General features: G+C 44.8%; 1 protein-coding gene across 1 annotated transcript in view; it reads left to right on the forward strand.

The window, feature by feature from the left end:
* Positions 1–372: 372 nt before the first annotated feature.
* Positions 373–13597, forward strand: part of SMIM13 (small integral membrane protein 13) — a 28407-nt gene continuing 15182 nt past the window's right edge. The window contains exon 1 of the mRNA XM_075532378.1: positions 373–877. Coding sequence (XP_075388493.1) covers positions 802–877 — 76 coding nt within the window. The 5' untranslated portion in view covers positions 373–801. The remainder of the gene's footprint in view (positions 878–13597) is intronic.

Raw genomic sequence — 13597 nt, forward strand, 5'->3', positions numbered from 1 at the left:
AGCAGCTAGCTGCCTCCCCTTCCCTGTCGTGTTTCGTCCGTCGTAGGGTTAAACAAAGGTGGACGGAGCGATGGGTGAAATCACACTTGCGCCTCGATCGGAGGGGGCGGCCGACCCGTGAGCTCGGAGTTTGCCAGGTGCAGTCGGTAAAGCGAGACGCTACTCTAGAAAGACCTCAGGCAGAGAGGACGCGAGGACGGCTGGAGCGGAGCCGCCGAGTCCGCAGTGCACCCTGGGCATTGTAGTTCTTCCGGCAGGGCCTCCTCCCGCTTCCATCGAGCTCAGTACTTCATCTCCCAGGCGCCCTCGCGCCGCGGAGGCGTGCGCGGTGGGGGCGCTCGGTGATGAGCTGCGACGGGGGGAGGGGGATCAGGGCCGGGAGGCGGCTGCTTCCGAGGCGTCCGTGTCCGCCGTGCGTCGGGGCTGAGGGATCCACGGGCAGGCGGGCGGGCGGCCACCAAGGCTGCGTCGCCGTCGCGTGCGCCTTTGCTCGCGTTCTCTCCCATCCTAGGGGCGCGGCGTTCGCCATGGAAGCGCATCCGGTCGCCGCCAGAGCCTCCGGCCGCCGGGTCCCTTGCAGCCGGGAGCGATAATCCCGTAGGGGCGTTCCCCGACCCCCTCCCTCCGGCCCTGCCTTCGCCGGGGGCAGCCTCACTGCCCCGCCCCCTGGGGGCGCTACTGAGGGGCGTCCGCCGCCCATGCCGCTCCAGCGCGCAGACGTGCCAGGCGCCCGGCGCTGAAGGAAGCTCCGCTCCCAGGCTGCTCCCGGCGTCCTCGTGCGACCTCCTTCCTTCCCCGAAAATGTGGCACAACGTCGGCCTGACCCTGCTGGTGTTCGTGGCCACGCTGCTGATCGTCCTGCTGCTGATGGTGTGCGGTGAGTGGGGGCCCCGGCGCGGGGTCGGCGCTCACCGGCTGGAGCCCTGCGTCTGACTTCGTTTTGTCTGGGAGACTTGAAAAAGCGCCCGCATGGGCGCCTTTAGCTGGTCTACTGTCCGTTTATGTCTTTGCAGTTTGGCTCCCCGACCGGGGAGGGAGGGAGGGAGGGAAAGAACCGAGTCCTGGGCTGGGCATCTTGACTGGGTTGAACCAGAGATTGCTTCACCGGCAGCGTCTGCGCCTGATGCCATTCTTGCCACAGCCTGCCCAGATTTTCACCTTGGCCTGTATTCAAAGGTGAAGTGCCTGGTTACTCTCTGGCTTGACAGCTTCTGACCCTGGAGATACTGAGAGTTTTCAGTACCATCCCTCAGGCAGGGGTGGGCTTGGCTTTTCAGTACACGCGAAAGTGCTTTGTTGACTTCGAGTTCAGGCTTAAACTAAATTCCAGAGACGTTGAATCCAGGCAGAGCTTAAAACCCCTGGCTATATTAAACTCCCAGGATCAGATAACCGAACTTGGCCCTGTAATAGTGGCCCTTTACTGTGTGTTTGCTGTGTGGTTTTGCCTTCTTGGAATGAGAGGTTGACAGACTCTGTGTTCACGGTCATGTCAGCACACTATTCAGATCTTTCTGATTTCTTTGAGGTTCCTTGGTGGTGCAGTTGAGCGCTAGTGGCTCACCATTTTTGAGTCTGAAGTTGATTCCAAGGCAGTGGGTTTGGGGTTGGGAGGTGAAAATACCTTACTTGGAAAGGAATAGTCCAGAACTAATGAAGAAGCAATGCAAACACGGCTCTATTGGAAGAGCCATTGAAGGCGTACCTTTGTGTGTTCGCTGGCTGGATCTTGGGCTCGATTTGACTGGGGTTTAGCAGTGAGAAGGGAAGAATGGGACCAGATAAAATAGGTGTCAGGTTTTCAACTCTTGAAAGAAAAGGAATGGCTTGGGTAGCATCGGATAAACCAAACATCCAAACTCACTGCCATTGACTGAATCAATTCTGACTAATAGTGACCGTTTAGGAAAGAACTGTCCCTTTGGGTTTCTGAGGCTGAAACTCTACAGGAACCAAAATTTCACCTCACCTTTCTTCCTTGAAGTGGTTCGTGGTTTTGAACTGCCGATGTTGCGGTTAACAGCCCAACTCATAAACCACTACCATCACCAAAATTCCTGGATAGTTAGGTATATGCCCTTCAAAAAGTGGTTCTTCCCCTTTTGGTGGTCACAAGCCCTTTTGAGAATCAGATAAATGCTGTGATCTCTTTCCTTAGGAAAAAGCACCACTTCCCCCTTTCTCTTTTTTCTTCCCCTAATTCAAAGACATCATGGATTCCCTTTCATCTGTCCTTGGGGTTGAAAGGAAAGATTCTGTCTGGGCATGGACTCCCATCTTAATCCTATTTGTGGAGCTCAGATTAAGAGTGTCTGCCCCTGGAGGCCTTTTTGTTTTTTTGATTTCATTCAATTCAGCAAACTAAGCCTGCCTGCAAAGCATAACAAACAAACTGCCATGGGGAGTAGATTATGTGACAGAAAGTGACCCTATAGGACTGGGTGGAACGTCTCTTTTGGGTTTCTAAGCCTTGTCTTTCTACTGTGGGATAACGGGTAGTTTCAAACTGGTAATCTTGAGGTTAGCACTACTTGGCCAGGTCTGGGGCCCCGAACACCCAAAGCTCTGATTAAAGGTCTGCCCCAAGGACACATAACCTAAATTGTGCTTTGTAACTCTGACAGGCCCTTTGAAACCAAGAGATTCTGATTTTTAAAAAATAATTTTATTGGGGGCTCATACAACTCCTTATCAATCCATTCTGATTTTTAAAGGCAGGTTCATAGGGAAGGTTCCCTCCCCCTGTCTTGAGCTCTTAAACCCTTTCTAGATCTGTGTTCTTACCACACACCCATAACAATGGCCTCTGGGTTGGCAAGCCAGTGCATTTAACCTCTTTTGTTTTTCCCTTTGGAAAGCAGTTCCCTTGACTTTTGTACAGTGTCTGTTCATAGTTTCCTTTCTACCTTACTGGCCCATTATCTTAGTTGCTCCTCTACCTCAGAATTTTGAAACTTTTTAATGACAATTCTCGATTACATATATGAGGGGGCTTCAGATAGTTCATAGTTCCATTACCTTCTAATCCCATTTTCCCACAGACTTTATGAAGTCCCAATGATATATGTCAACCAATTTCCATGTGTATTTGTCCAGGCAGCTATGAAATAAAATTTTTATGGAATAGTACTTATTACCCTTATTCCATGAGACATATGTTGATATTCTCTTCCACTTATTAGCATGGGAGAGCCTAGGACTTGGCCCTGAGACCTTTTAAAAAAAAAGTTTTGGGGGGACATAATCCACATGTCATACAATTCAATAATGTCATACAATACAATTCAATTTCAGTCAGAGCAAGAATTACCACAATCAATTTTAGAACATTTTATTTCTTTTTCTCGTTGTTGTTAGCGTCCCCTTTCCCTGTGACCTCTCCTGCTACACCCCCAAGAAACCATTTATCCAGTTGTTTCTCTGGAGGAGTGGCCAGTGGTTTGGACCTGCTGACCCTTTGATTAACAGCCCAATGTGTAATCACCATGACACCAGGAGGAGTCTTGAGCACTATCGTTTTGGGCTGCAAACTTCAAAGTCTGCGGTTCAAAACCACCAGCTACTGCTCAGGAGAAAGATGAGACTTTTTTTTTTTTTTTAAATTTCAGTAAAGATTTACAGTCTCCGAAAATCATGGGGCAGTTCTGTTGGTATATTTAGTAGTATTCACCAGCACCATAATTCAAGTGCATCCATCTTCTTCCTAGTCTGCGGGCGATTAGACCAGCTGTCCCGCATCAAGCTGGGTTCGAAATGAAGTGTGTGGATGAAAGGAAAAGAAAGACATGTACAAAGTATGGGATCCGGAGGACAACAGTCTGATGGACTGAAGTACCAAGTATATTCAAGGCTTGGTTTTTATACTCTTCCTACAAGGGATTGGGTTACAATACAAACATCAAGGAACTTTTTAAGGTCTTAAACTCTTATCTATGCAAATGTTACTTAACTAGTCACACTTTCGTAACATTTGAATAATAAAAGCACTATCTTCTAAGACAATCACAGATGCAAGATTCAAAAGAACCTTAAAGAGATCTAAGCAACTGAGTTATCAATGTTTTTAGCAGCAAGATCACGAATAACAGTCATTTTGCAATGCTTTTGTCTGCAAAGACAAGGAGGCACGGGGGATTAATTGGTCACCTTGACCTGCCAATACCTCCTACAATTGTCCAGCATGCCCCAGGCATCTGAGGCAGTTTGATACTATCTTTGCTTTTGATCACCCTGATAAGGGTGTTGGCCCTAGATTTATCATTTGGCTTCTTGACTACTGCTTCCTTGGGCGTTGAGTGTGGATCCAAGTAAAAGGACATCCATGGCGTCTGCAGTTGTTTCTCTGTTCATCTGGATGTCGTCAGCTGGTCCAGTAGCCACTTTCTTTTACAGTTTTTCTAATTGGAACTGAAGGCTGCAGAGGTTGATCTTTATCAGCAAATACTTCAGGCGATAGCTTTCAGCCAGCAAGAATGTGTCATCTTCGTGTCCCAGGTTGCTAAGGAGTCTTCCTTCAATCCTGATGCCATCCATGTTCTTTTTATGTAGTTCATTCAGCTTCGTAGATTATTTGTCGAGCGTGCAGATTGACTAAGTGTGGTGAGAGGTTACAACCCTGACACACCTTTCCTGATTTCAAATCATGCAGCACACTCTTGCTCTGTTCACATTACTGCCTCGAAGTGTTCTGGAATTCCTGTTCTTCAGAATGTTATCCGGAACATTTTATGATTCACACAGCTGAATGCTTTTGCGTCGCTACTAAAACACAAGCAACCATCTTTCTGGTATTTTCTGCTTTCAGCCAAGATCCATCTCCTACCAGCATCTAATAGACAATATTTAAACAATTAAGTGTGGTAGTACTGCCCACAGTTGCTACTAGAGGAGTAACTCTTATTACTCAATAAAACACTAGTAAGCTTTTACATTCAATTGCTTTGGTGGTCCAAGGGAATCCAGATACCACTAAGACATATCCTACCTCTAATGACTTCTAGGCATGACAGTCGCACGGTAGAACCAAGTTTCTTCTGAGCTGATTCTGACTTGCTGGGGCCTCAAGTGTGCAGGCTCGAACTGTGCTCCTTAGGGTTTTCCGTGGCTGATGTTTTTCCGAAGTGACCACAGGCGTTTCTTCTGAGGAAACTCTGGGAGCACTCAAACCACCACACTTTGGTCAGCAGACAAGTGCACCCGTCATTATCACCACCTGGTGTCCACGCAGCTCTTTTTTTTCCCCCTGTTCTTTTCAAATAATAGTTCTTTTTTTTCTGAATTCAGAATGGTGGGTTTGGTTCCAGTGGACCAATTTAGAAGTGTGTGTAATGTGAATCTCTAAAACAACAATCTTACTTTGTTCAGTGGATTGATTTATCTGCGTAGCGTGTAGGTGAATTCCTCACAAATACCCATTTTTTCTTTAACTATTTTTCAGTGCAAATTAAGTCTCTGCTTTGCATTAAAATGTATGCCTCCTCCTCCCTCCCTGGGGGACTGACAACAGCAAAGTGGGTGAAGGGAGATGTCAGACAGTGTAAGATATGACAAAATAATAATTTATAAATTATCAAGGGCTCGTGATGAAGGGGGAGTGGAGAGGGAGGGGGGAAATGAGCTGATACCAAGGGCTCAAGTAGAAAGCAAATGTTTTGAGAATGATGATGGCAGCAAATGTACAAATGTGCTTGAAACATGGCTGGATGTATGGATTGTGATAAGAGTTGTACGAGCCCCCGTCCACACAACTCTGCCCTAGATTCTAGTTCCATATAAGAAGGAAGGTAAAAAAATACTACTCTGCAGGGTTCCAGTTGATACATGTACAAGTTTATTCCAAGCAAAATGTGCTTTAAAATGCCTGTGCAATCAGTGGATGGCTGTCGACAATTTTTCTCAAGTTCTTTCACTTATCTTCATTGTTTAGAACCAGAAATCCACAAGCACCCATAGCAACCTTGTAGGTTAGAGTAGAACTGCCCTATAGGGTTTCCAGGGCTTAATGCCTCATTCTCTACCCCCCGCCGCCTCTCCCCCTGAGTGGCCACCTAGTTGATGCCGACTCAAAGCAACCTTACAGGACAGGGCAGAACTGACCCTGTGAGTTTCCGAGACTGTCACCCAGAAAGCCTTGCCTTTCTCCTGGAGAGTGGCTGGTGGTTTCAAACTGCTGCTCCTGTGGATCACAGCTCAAATCATAAACCTCTATATTACCAGGGCCCCTTTTGTCACATTAGGCTGCCGTTTAAAAATGGTCCCATCTAAACAGTGGCTTCTGAGACCTGCTGGGGCAATTCAATTCAAGGCAGATGGGTCAGCTCCAAAGGCTGTTGAGATTCTAAAAATGTGCACAGGTTGATTGGGGAACTTATTCTGCAGACATTTTAAGAAAACAGAAACTCTGTGAGAGTTGGACAGAAAAAGACCAGGAAAGTAGAACTGAGGAATTTCCTTCTATCAGGATCCATGCACTTTCTTGTTCTTTTTTTTTTAAATGGAAAATCATGTTGACAAAAGTAACTTGTGGCATCAATCTTAGAATTTACAGATATTCGCAAACATCTGATCGCAGACATCCCCACACAATGCCTTTCTAAGAGAAGGTTCCAAAAGCTTCAAAATCCCCCCACAGTAGGAAAGAGCCAGGGAAGAGGAACCTCTGCGATCAACTTGAGGCAAACTCTCCTCAGTGATCTCTACTTTGAATTGGCTGATGTAAGCATTCCACAACCTTTTTCCTCTTTAAGGTAGAAAGGATTCGTCCTTGAGAATTCCATCCCCTCCAGCATGGATTCTTGTCTTACCAAATGAATTTTTGTTTTAAAAACTCACCATTGAAAAGGAACTCTGCTGGAGAGCAAATGCCTTGAGAATGATTGGGGCAGGGAATGTATGGATGTGCTTTATACAATTGATGTATGTATATGTATGGATTGTGGTAAGAGTTGTTTGAGTCCCTAATAAAATGTAAAAGAAGAAAAGAGAAAAAAATGATTAGGGCAAAGACTACAGATGTGCTTTATACAATTGATGTATGTATATGTATGAACTGTGAAAAGAATTGTATCAGCCCCAATAAATTGTTAAAAGAAAAAAAAAAGAAAAAAAAAAAAAGAAAAGGAACTCTGCTATTTTGATGTGTAAATATAAGAGCACAGAATTCCATGGGGGAGGAGTTGCTATTGCTAGATGTTAGGTCACAGGTACCTGATGCGCAGCCCAAGCACCCCCTAGTCCTGTGCCATCCTCACAATTGCTCTTAGGTTTGAGCCCATTGTTGTGACCTCTGTGCCAGTCCACCTTCCGAGTGTGTGGACCTAGATGGGGGTATGTGGAGAATTGGTAGCTTTACGTTTCAATAGTTTTCTCTGATAAAGGTACCTGTTTTATTTATTTATTTAATATGTATATATTTAATCATCTTATTGGGGGCTCATACAACTCTTGTCACAGTCCATCCATCCATCCATACAAATACACATTTGTACATTCGGAGGTGTCTGTTTTTATTTGATTTATTTTTTTAACATTTTGTTAGGGACTCATACAACTCTTATCACAATCCATACATGTACATAACATCAATTGTACAAAGCACATCTGTACATTCTTTGCCCTAATCATTTTCAAAGCATTTAAGCTACACTTAAGCTCTTTGCATCAAGTCCTCTTTTTTCCCCTCCCTCCCCGCTCCCCCCTCCCTCATGAGCCCTTGATAATTTATAAATTATTATTTTGTCATATCTTGCCCTATCTGGCATCTCCCTTCACCCCCTTTTCTGTTGTCCGTTCCCCAGGGAGGAGGTCACATGTGGATCCTTGTAATCAGTTCCCCCTTTCCAACCAACCAACCCTCCACTCTCCCAGCCTCGCCCCTCACACCCCTGGTCCTGAAGGTATCATCCACCCTGGATTCCCTGTGCCTCCAGCTCCTATCTGCACCAGTGTACAACCTCTGCTCTATCCAGTCCTGCAAGATAGAATTGGGATCATGGTAGTGGGGGGGAGGAAGCATTTAGGAACTGGAGGAAAGCTGTATTCTTCATCGGTGCTACGTCGCACCCTGACTGATTCATCTCGTCCTCTCAGTGTCTGTTTTTAAAAGCAGTGCTTTTTTGCTTAACGCGCGTGTAAAACACTCTTAGTTGCAGACCTTAGAATCTTTTCTTAACACCTTCTCTTCTCAATTGATACAGAAAAAACTCAGGGATTTGTTATCTTCCTCACTCATTCCCAATCATTGGGTCATATTTCTTACACCCAAACATCCCTGAACTCTTTGGGCCTTTAAAGCATGGCATTGTTAGGTGTTTAGTGGACAGCAGCTCATATCAACCCTGTGTGCAACCGAACAAAACACTGCCTAGCGCTGCCCCATCCTTACAATCGGTGTGATGTTTGAGCCCATAGTAAGCATGGTCCTGGGCTGCAAAAGCAAGTATAATATGGTTCTACCTTCCAGAAAGTTCCCTTAAGTGATAAAGCTTAGTCATTCCTTTCAACAGCAAGTTCGGAGACTCTGAAGGACTGCACATATAGGAACTTTCAGACGAACTTCGTCAGCAGGTGTTTATGCTTGTGAACCTCCTTCCAAACAGGCAGGCGTTCCCTTGGTCCAGGCAAGCCCTCGGCAAGCACGAAGTTGATCTCCTTCTCCCTCCATATGTTTACATTTCAGCCGGTGGCCTGCGTGACCAAGTTAGAAGCTTAGTTTTCCTAAGCCTTTGAGATTAAGTTGGCATTTTTTTACATACAGAATTTTCATTGGTCAGTGTTCACTGACTTAGAAATTTGGCAGAACAAATTTCCTTATCTACTTAATACCTTTTCTTATATTTACATAAATATTAATCTCTTAAACACCTCATTTCATTTGTCAGTGAATTAAAACAAAATTTCACAAGCATTGGAACAATCTAATAATTCCAAATAATTAGGTTATTGTGCCATAGAGTCATTTCCAACTTCTAGCAACCTTATGTACAAACAGAACAAAACACTGCAAAAGGTGATGTTCATTATTTTGGGGCCTGTTTGTTATTTAGTCACCAGGTAACCTTAGTCCGTTTTGGCTCAAGGTTTGAGTAATATCTTAGTATATTGGTCTTGGAGAATCCTATCGGCAAAGCCAAATCCTATTTTTTGAGGTTCTGTTCCATCTAGTATCCCATTCCATCGGGATCTTTTGTAACCCTGATTAGCTATTAGTGGTAGTTGGGCATCATCTAATTCTTCTGCTCTCAGGGTATATGAGTCTTGGTTCTGTTTTAGCTTAACGTGTATATGTGGTTGTGGACATATTACATATTTTATAAGTGAGTCTTAGCTATCTTTAAAGTAAACTGGAAATAAGGCAATAGGGTTGATAATGGAAAAAAGACAACAAATATGACTGATGTTGATCCAGCCAATTAGCCACTTACATGCCATCCTGAAGGTGGGAATATGTATAATACTACACTTTCCAGGGATGTATGTGGTTATGTTGCACCTGGGCTTATAGTCTAAAAAGAACCTTGGATAGTGTTTTAGGATCCAAGAGAGACCCCAGTCTCAAATATCATTCAAGTAGAAGACTTAGTAAGTCTTAAAAGGGACGGAGACAAGAGAAAGACAAGCACATCACTGGATGAGAGAAGTCATTGGCACAAGGTCAAAATGTCATCTGAGGACTCATAGTCAGGACCCTAGTTAAATAAGCCATGGAACAACGGGAACAAACAAATTCATGATTGCTGGCAGATCAATACATCACAGTTACAGGTGGGGCTATAGAAGCAGGAACAGGACCTTGACTGGGATACGTACATTTGTTAGCTAAAGCGCTTGTAAGATTGGTCCAGGGCCTTCGGACCAAGGCAGTCAGGACACAACTGATAGGGTGTGATTCATGACTATGCAACCCCCTAGACCGTCCCCAATACAGTAACCTCCATCAAGGCACATCCAGACCAGTCCCTAAGAGACTGCCCTTCCCTGGGCTGGCTGAGCACTCATTTGAGGCCAAGATTATCGACATCCTTATAACTCAGTGGAAGTTTCATCGATGTGGGAACTCTGCTCATCCAAAGACTTTTGCAAACCAGCGTGCTCAGAATTTCAGCTAATGATTCTTGGACTAATTCATAAGTTATTGAGGTGTTGACTGTAAACGCCCTTTGGGAATTGAGAACACTTTAATGAAGGTGAACTCTAAATGAAATCAAGAATAGTGATCACAGGGTTTATGGCGTATTGAAGAGGCCGGCTCATGACCGAAGTTCACCTGCTAGGGCGGTCCTTGTGTTGCCAGCACGTTTATCTTGCATAGGAAAACAATGTAGGGTGTCTTTCGTGAAATGCTCTTTGAAGGAGTCCTTAGTTGCTGGTGCACAGAGCCAGTACTTTGATTTTTTTAAAAAAACGTAGGGCTTATCAGTGTGAGACTGGATGGAGCAAGGCACAGCCTTTGGGAAACGCAAACAAGCAGACCACGATGCTTATTTTAACATGCAGCCTACATTTCTGACTAGCTCATTCGCTTGTGGACAGTTTTCCCTCCACTCCTTTTTTTCACTGTCTTTTCACATTTCTCTTGTGGGGGCCCATGCATTCCACTTAGCGAGTGTCAGGTTTCAAGGGAAGGCATTGTGTATAAGACGTGTCCTGTCTGCTCTTGTGTGTGTGTGTGTGGGGGGGGGGCACTACAGAGGAGCCCCTATCAGTAAAAGACAGCCCGGGTTTCAGTGGTTATTCTCCCTCCTGTCTTCCCCCCTTCCCTCACACACATGAGGCTTCGAAAGATGTATGGGGAAAAAACCCTTTTTGTCTTTTAATTTTATTTCAAAAAACCTTTGTGAAGCCCTGACCTAGGCCCCTGGGCAAAGTTCATTGCTAGGACCTAGAATTCAAATTAGGCAGGTTCAACATACCGTTGAGTCGCTTCAGCAGAGCTTTCTGGGCTGCAGCCAGGGAGAAAAACCTCGTGGCCTGCTCCCTAAAGCAGCCATGAACACTTGGAGATCACAGCGCGTCTGTCTGTGAGTGGTCATGGAGATAAAGTGCAATATCAGCAGCATTTTGTTCTGTTGTACCGGGGTTGCCACGAGTTAGCCAGCAACTTCATGGCAGATTACACATTATTATGGCAAGTTACAGTGTGGACTGGTGATTCTAGCCCTGTATCTGTGGCTCTCTCCTCCTCTCAACACACACCTAGCCACCCGGTGGGTCCAGCTGTAGGGTTTTAGAATGGAAGGAGTAGGTGGTAGGTAGGCTCTTACAGCCCATAGCATACAGCTAGAGGGTGATACTTTTATGTTGGTTAACCTTCCCACTTGTTTTTCCTCATACATCCAGCGTATGCCCGAGAAAGAACTTGGTATCCAGCATTGTTTGATTAAGCCACTCTGTTAATGAGAACCGATCACAATTTTACTTGAAGCAAAGACATACCATGTTTTACATCCAGCTTCCATTTATGTTTTCCATTGCACGTTCCTTACATACGCCCCCCTCCCCCGCCCAATTATGGGTGAGGCCTGCGTCTTCTATAATATGGGGTTTTGATGGGGCTCTGGAGCGCCCTCAAACACATTCACAAGGGCCCGCGGGTATTTGTGTGGCTGACTTTTGTCTCTTTCCCAGCGGTGTCCTCTTACATGGCCTGTCTACCCCTGTTGGCACTCTCTTGGCCAGAGGCCTCATCTTGAAACCTGCCGTGCATCAGGATCACCTAGGGAGTGTACACCATTTCCAGGACATTGATTTGGAAAATCTAGGATGAGTTCTGGAATCTAGCTTTCGAAAAACGGCCTTGCGGATCCTTTGGGTGAGCCCTCTTGTAAATGGCTACAACATGGCACTCACAGACTGCAAGGCCCTTTCACTGGCTGGTGCATGCTTTTAGTAGTGCTTGGTTTTCAAAACAGGAGAAGGTGACCCCCTTACCCCACCCCCCAAGCATTTTCTCTGCTCAAGATGTTGAGGACCTTTTCTGTATGGATGTTTATCAATGGTTGTGTTACATAGAGATTTGAAAGAAATCAAGAGCAATCATTAAAAGTCTAAATTAAAAAAATCATTTTATTGGAGGCTTTTTCAGGTCTTATAACATTTCATTACAACAATTGTATCAAGCATATTTGTACATTTGTTGCCATCATCATTTCCTAAACATTTCCTTTCTATTTTAGCCCTTGGTATCAGTTCCCTTTCCCCCCCCTTCATCCTCCCTCCCACCCTCGTGACCCCTTGATAAACTATAAATTATTATTGTTTTCATATCTTACACCTATCACTGTCTTCCTTGACCCACATTTCTGTTGTTCACCCCCCTGGGGGTGGGAGCATTATGCGTCAATAATTTCAGTCAGTTCCCCTTCCTCCTCTCCACCCCCAACCTTCCTCTATCTCCTGGTATTGCTATTCCCATCTCTAAGACTAATGTTAGTTTTTGTTTTTTTAATTAATTAATTTTTAATTTTATTTTTAAAATACTTTTATTGGGGGTCTTACATCTCTTATCACAATCTGTACATTCCTCCAGTGTGTCAAGCACATTTGCACATATGCTGCCATCATGTTGAAAGCATTCTCTTCCCACTTGAGCCCCTGATAATCTGCTCTCCATTTCTTACCCCTCCCTCCCCTGGCCACCCTCCCTCACAAACGCTTGGTAAGTCGTAGATTATTTTTTCCTTATCTTATTTGTCCTCCGTTGCCCCTTACCTACTTTACCATTACTCATCCCCCTGGGAGGGGGTTCTAGTTGATCATTGTGATCAATTCCCCATTTCTACCCCCAGCCTCCCCTAATCCTCCTGGCATCTCTATTCTCGTTAGACCTGGATTCCCTGTGTTTCGGTCTCTTATATGTAGCAGTGTGTATGATCTGGTTTAATCCAATTTGTAAGATGGAATTGAGGTCATGATAGTGGGGGCAAGGAAGCACCAAAGAACTAGAGGAAAGTTGTGTGTTTCATTGGTGCTATACTGCACCCTCACTGGCTCATCTCTTTCCTGTGACCCTTCTGAGAGGATATCCAATTGTCTACAGATGAGCATTGGGTCTCCACTCCATGCCACCCGCTTCCCAATTCACCTTGGGTATGATTTTTTTCTGGGTCTGATAACCTGATCCCATTGACACCTCATGATCACAAAGGCTGATATGCTTCTTCCATGTTGGTTTTGTTGCTTCTCAGCTACATGGCTGCTTGTTTAACTTCAAGCCTTTTAAGACCCCAGACACTATATTTTTTGATAGCCTGGCACCATCAGCATTCTTTACCACATTTGACTATGCACCCATTTGTCCTCAGCTATTGAGCTGGGAAGGTGAGCATCACAGAAGCTGGATTGTTAGAACAAAGTGTTCTTGTGTTAAGAGTAATTTAATCTCGAGGCCCAATGTCCATCTGCAACCATAATTCTTAATCTATAGATATGAGTACATAGTTCTATTCCCCTCATTATATATATATATGTATATATATATGTATGTATTTAGACCTGTATAAATGTCCTTTGCCTCCTGGATCTTTCTTTTATTTCCTTTTAACCTCTCTTGTCCCACCATCATGTTCGGCCTTCATTCAGGTTTAGTAATTTTTCACTG

This window comes from Tenrec ecaudatus, chromosome 1 (genome assembly GCF_050624435.1).
Source record: "Tenrec ecaudatus isolate mTenEca1 chromosome 1, mTenEca1.hap1, whole genome shotgun sequence".
Taxonomy (NCBI): domain Eukaryota; kingdom Metazoa; phylum Chordata; class Mammalia; order Afrosoricida; family Tenrecidae; genus Tenrec; species Tenrec ecaudatus.